The 6,440-nt window shown below is 30.8% G+C and overlaps 1 protein-coding gene across 1 annotated transcript in view; it reads right to left on the minus strand.

The window, feature by feature from the left end:
• The window catches only part of LOC108746642 (zinc finger FYVE domain-containing protein 9-like), a 3,203-nt gene extending 2,056 nt beyond the window's left edge, over positions 1 to 1,147 (minus strand). The window contains exons 1-2 of the mRNA XM_018483545.1: positions 736 to 1,147; positions 429 to 672 (exon numbers count right to left, since the gene is read on the minus strand). Of these exons, the coding sequence (XP_018339047.1) occupies positions 429 to 672; positions 736 to 1,129 (638 nt within the window). The 5' untranslated portion in view covers positions 1,130 to 1,147. The remainder of the gene's footprint in view (positions 1 to 428; positions 673 to 735) is intronic.
• Between the last annotated feature and the right edge of the window lie 5,293 nt (positions 1,148 to 6,440).

The raw sequence follows: 6,440 nt of genomic DNA on the forward strand, positions 1-6,440 counted from the left end.
CTTATGGATTTATCATACTATCAATTATAACATCATATAACATTACAGATAATAGAAAGAAAAAAAAAATAATAGAACAATAAAAATAATAAAAAAAGTAATAATAATAATCTAATAGAAAAAAACAAAAGAAATAATTAATATGTGCACAAGTATGAGTGCGGTCGTGTGTACACAAATATGTGCATATATACTAACAAATGGCATGATGTAACAAAAATTTATTTTTAAGAGAGAGAGGGGGAGGGAAGGAGAGAGAGGAGGAGGGAGGAGGAAAAAGAGAGGGTGGGAGAGAGAGAGGGAGAGGGGAGAGAGAAGGGAAAACGAGCAAGAGTAAGGAAGAGGGAAGAAAGAAATAAGTATTGGCAAAGTTTGTGCAGATATCTTAAATATAATAACAATGATTAAAATTTATCGAAAGAATTTACCCTAGATTAAACAGCATATCATTATCGACCCACTTTATGTTTACAACTTCGTCCGGTTCCAATGCTCCCTGTCGTCCACAACCGATCGAAAAATCTTGCATATTTTTGAGAGCAGCTTTCAAAGCTTCCATTTTCTCCGGCATTATTTCTACCATTAATCCATCCTCAACAATACTGGATTTGGCAGAAAGACCCATGGAAGATTTTAGAGCACCATTGATGACGATGAAACTGGCGCCAGTTACTACATAATAGAAAAATTATATTCTTTAAATATCATTATATCAATTGCTTATAAACCTCTTACCTGTTCTTGGCTTGTTGTGAATGTTTATCGCTTGCGTTTGATAACTGCTCTCGTCACCAGTATTTGTTTGTATGCAAACTAAATGTGAATCAGCGGTTATACTAAAATTTGAGGCATAAGCTAAGACGTGATCATTCGAATTATGAAGTCCTTTTATGACTTGGTCATATCGATTTCTAGGAAACATAACGTCCGTTGTACGATTTTTAAGGTGAATTGTTAAGCCCCTCACTCCTGGCAAAGTATATCCGAAATTTCTAAAATCTGCTAATACTTTCATAACAGTGTGTCCAATCTCAAAATATAATGCATTTCGAAAACGAACAGACACTAATGGGCAAGGATAATAACGATATTCCGCTCCAAGTCGTAAAAGTAGCCTTAATGGAAACATTTTAGCCCATGGAGTTTCCCATCTAAAATGAATAGATACAAATTACAATCGTCAAATAAATGGCATCATACAAAATAAATTACAGAATACATAGGTCTGTTCGCCATAAAAATTCAATTTTATTTACAACTCTAGAAGTATTCGAGGTTTTTGACAATTTTTTTAGTGATGATTCTTGAGACAAAAAAATATACAGCGTTTATCAACATGCGGTTTTATTTTCGAGATATCAATTTTTGAAAATCTGAAAAATTGAAATTGATTCGCTCCTACGAATCGGATTCGCATTTGAGATTCGTCAACCTTTCTTTTTCTTTAAAGTAAGTGTTCTGTTGTGTAATATGTTTGTTACTTCTTTCAAACAATTAGAATCGATATCATAATATTTCCTATAAAAACAATAAAACGTTTCTAAATGGTTAAAAAATTAGTTTCGCATACAAGAACTATTAATGACACGTATGTTTCGAGATAAAAAAATCTCAAAACGATCTATTTATTGCAAAAGAAAAAAATTTTCTAAATGTTTTCTTGACAAGTTTTTCTTGAAAAGCGCAATCTGAATTTTTCGGATTTTCAAAAATTTATAACAAGTCGCATGTTGATAAACGCTCTGCGACACTTGTTTTTTTTTACTTAAACCAAAAAAATTGACATTAAAAAAACTCGATGAACACTTCAGGACTACCTTGTTATTAAAATAGAAATTATATAGGAATTTTATTCTAAATTAAAGTTAAAACATTAAATTTTACGTATTTAGAACTGTGCAAGTATGACAATTATTAATAGACTGCAGATATTTATGCAAAATACGATCATGAATATTTTGCATAAAATGCATATTTTGCATAAATTGCATATTTACAGATGGCAATCTCAGCCTTTTTACTTTACTTTTTAATTACTCTTTAATCGACTGCTAAAACTGTCCGATGGTTAATATTCAGTAAAGTATTTTGCATAAATATCCGCAGTCTAATTATTAACAATCCTAAAGACAATTTAACCCTTTGTGGATCTTCTGGGTCAAATTACTCGAGTATTATCTTTTACATTAAATTTTAGAACCTTCCATCGGAAGGACGCATACCTGCCATCGACTGGATACTTCAAAGCTTCATCTATCAATAGACATGGTTAGGTTTTTAATCGTATCGTTAATATACGTCTAACAGCCATTCGCGCAAAAAACGTTTTTTCTCGGGTCAAAGTGTCAACAAGTGTGTGCGTCATTTTCGTTACAAAATTTATAATTTATATTTTTGTATTACATTGCAAAAATAAGCAAGTAGATTATGTCCTTCAAGGATAAAAAACGATGAGGAAAGAATGTCCGACGTGCCTATGATCCATGTGTGATAAACACATTTTCTAAATCTGAGAATCAATGGATAATCTACTATCATATTAGCACATTTAAAACTGTAATCAGTGAAATTCAACTATAAAAAAAAAGAAGTTTGAGCATTATATAATTGTGAAATACAGATGCATATTCTCTATAAACGCAAAATATTCCTAGAATGTTATGCGGCTATTATTAAAAAATAAAAATAAGTTATAATATTTCGAGAATTCTGTAATATTTTTTAATACTACAGGAGTATTCCACAGAAGTTATACGTCCACTTACATAAATATCCTAGGTATTATATCTTAACTCTTAAATCCAAAAGGCCCCAAGACTTTTTCAATCGTATATATATTTTATAACCGCGCTGTAAATCGAACTTCTGGCTTCATATATCGTTATATCTCCAACTACCAGTTCGCGGCAAGTCGGTCTCTATGTAGCAACCAAGAAACGATGCATTTCAAGGCGAGATACAAAATATCCCAGTGTGTCATTTACGTTGTGCAAAGTGAAAATCAAAGCGATTTTTTTCACGTTTTTGTGTAAATTTCATTATTTTGAATTGTAAGTATTATTGTGCGCGCTATAAAATTTTCTTAGTGTTGTAATTATAACTTTTTCTATAATAATTAGATGGAGTATAATTTGTCTTCGTGCCACAAGACGATCTGCGATAAGCACCGTGTTTACTTTTGCATCGAATATTCTGAGCTAGAATAAAATCAATGTTTATATGTTTTTGTACTTTTTGTAATATTTTTACATTCTTTTGTAATTATGTGCCCAAAAATACTTTTGTCATAACTTTTTTACCAAATATATATTGCATTAAAATTCAACTGGGCGTTAGGAGTCTATACTAGATGCTATATTGCGCAATAATTAAATATGAATAACAAATTAAATTTGTACGTTTCGGCTCATGTATTGAGTCATCTTCAACAATAACAATTACCGCTTATCGCACGCAATATTGTGTCGAACTATGTATCACAAAATCGCAGTTCCGACTTCTAATTATGCAGTCGCAGTGGAAACACAACGAGAAACAATCATCAACATAGTTTGATATTGTGCCAACCAGTTGCAAAGCTGAGTGGAGTAGATGGTGGAACTCGAGCTATCAATTACAACAATAATTTTAAATAGATGTAGATTTAATTTATGGATGGCAAATAAAACTTAACCCTGCTTCCTACAATGATCGCACGTGGATCCAAACATCGTCAAAACAATTAAATAATTTAATATTCACAGTTGTCAAAATAAGATTAAAAATAATTTAAGAACTATAAAAGAGAATCATGTTAGTTACGATGTTAGTCACAGAATAACCGTTGAAACACAAAGAGACGTGTCGTGAGAACACAAACATGTCGGTCAATTGTAAAAATAAACAAATTATAACTTATTGAGAATTTCTATGTAACCGTTTGCCTCAGTGTCAGTTTGCATGTTGAGACCATTGGATTGGCGATTTATATGAAGCATCCGACATTATTCGCTTATTATAATTTCTCTCGGTATCCAGAATTCTCACATTTTCCCAATCGAAGTCATGACTGCAATTCACTCTATGCTCTATCATAACCGAACGAGTGAATGTAACTTTACGTATATATGGTTGCGATGTTCTGCTAATCTTGTTTTTAATTTTCTTCCCGTTTGGCCTACAGGAAGCGTTACAATCACGACATTCGATCTTGTAAATCACATTCCTCTTGGAAAATTTAAGCAAAGTAATACATGAGCAATTCTATAAGATAAGCTATTAATAAAGTTGCAAAACTTGTTAGATATTCCATTGATAAAAGGAATTGTGAACCATCTGATATATTTTTTTTAATCTTGTTAGTAAGAACAATAAAATCAATAAGCTCTTTAAAGAAAATTTTAAAAAATAATAAATCAAATGCCAATTTGAGCTAACATTGGTTATTAGTGTGTATTTGTATACCATTTATTCAAAGTGAATATTAAACGTATACGTATCGACTTACGGTCAAGATCCTCTTCAGTACAAAAAATATATTAACAAAATTACATAATGATAGCGCATACGAGTATAAACTAATAATATATAAAATGCGAGAAAAACCGTAGTGGTGATGTCCGAGTTAATCTTGGTCATTAAATTACTAAATTAACTAAAAAGAAAAAGATTTTTTGTTTTAAAACGACCGACCAAAAGGTTAAAAATAATTTTAAAACTGTTAACATGAGATTATACGTGAAAAATGGTAAAAAAAAACTTACATGTGACTGTCAAAATTGAACTGTTTCTATAAGGTTTGTTGTACATATTCCATTAGACTGTTCCATTTACTGTGTAATAACAAATGTGAATAAATTAAAAATATAAATAACAGTAAAAATCCAACTTTAGTTCACTTACATGAAACGAAATTTAAAAATATTAAACACGATATAACTATTTGGTAGACAGATGTAAAATGAAAATTGAGAGAAACAGTAGACAACAGAGCATATACTTACAAAGACAATAAGTAAAAATATAAATAATAAATAACCAAGTATAAACAATATAGATTGGAAGCATTACGTCTCTGAAAAAAGATCTATATATAACGGATCAAGAGAAAGTGTATCGTTTTATAAATTCAGGCCTTGTTTTTGTTTTTTAATATGTGTCATCTCTGATAACAATCTTTTATGTAAAATTTGCTCTTTGTCTAAAATGTGTACGTTATCCCAATCAAATTCATGAAATAAGTCCATTCGATGTTGTGTGATAACCGAATGTTGGATCGTGTTTCTATTAATATGATTCCTATGCTTACTTATGCGCGTTTTTAGGCATCTGCTTGTCTGTCTAACATACGACGCATCACAGTCTTTACAGTCAATCTTATATATTACATTGAAAAGATTGAGGTAGCACATCTTTCTGATCTTTGATAGATCTATTGAGCTTATTTATGCCTCTATAAGCCATACATAAAAATGGTACATTTTTTAAGAGATATTACTGATTTTTTTTAGAAATATTAGGAATAAATAGTATATAGAAAAATGTTTTATTATTGATATTTTCTTGGGTTGTCAATTGTTTATCAATAACAAAATCAGCACGTAAGTAAGACATCTACTAACAAGATTAAAAAACAACATATCAGATGGGTCACAATTCCTTTTATCAATGGAATATCTAACAAATTTTAATTTATTAATGGTCTATTTTATAAGGTTGCTCATTACAGTATTAACAAACTTAACAAATTCATTAGAGTACACAAAGATCCTTTGCCTAAATTTTCCAAGAGGAATGTGGTTTACAAGATCGAATGTCGTGATTGTAACGCTTTCTATGTAGGCCAAAAGGAAGAAAATTAAAAACGAGATTAGCAAAACACCGCAACCATATACGCAGAATTACATCTATTCGTTCAGTTATTATATTACTTAATATTAATTAATATTAAATAATATTATGCGCTTATAGGGTTCTAGCACTTGGTAATTCCAATCTTACAATACCATATACGTCAGGTCTATCAGATAGTGGCTTGCTAGAGACTCTTTACTAGAGACTGGATATTCTAATAATTCATTCTAATAATGGCAGCGATGAATCGATAAATCGATTCTATCGATGGCTGTCGATTTCATTCATGACCGTTATACTCCATTATAGATTACATCTGTTAAAAAAATACCGGGAATTGGTCAATAAAACACAAAATAGTTATTATTCATTCAAATTTATTGTATCGCCTTCAAAGTAGGCTCCTTTCGAAATAATACATTTATGCCAACGAATAATCCAATCATCAAAATATTTTTTAAACGCATTTTCCGAAATCGACTTCAGTTCTCGACGCGAATTCTCTTTTATGTCTTCTATCGACTGAAAACGAGTGCCCCGAAGTGGTAATTTGAGTTTTGGAAAGAGAAAAAAGTCAGCCGGAGCCATATCTGGTGAATACGGTGGTT

Source organism: Trachymyrmex septentrionalis, unplaced genomic scaffold (assembly GCF_001594115.1).
Source record: "Trachymyrmex septentrionalis isolate Tsep2-gDNA-1 unplaced genomic scaffold, Tsep1.0 scaffold184, whole genome shotgun sequence".
Classification (NCBI taxonomy): Eukaryota; Metazoa; Arthropoda; class Insecta; order Hymenoptera; family Formicidae; genus Trachymyrmex; species Trachymyrmex septentrionalis.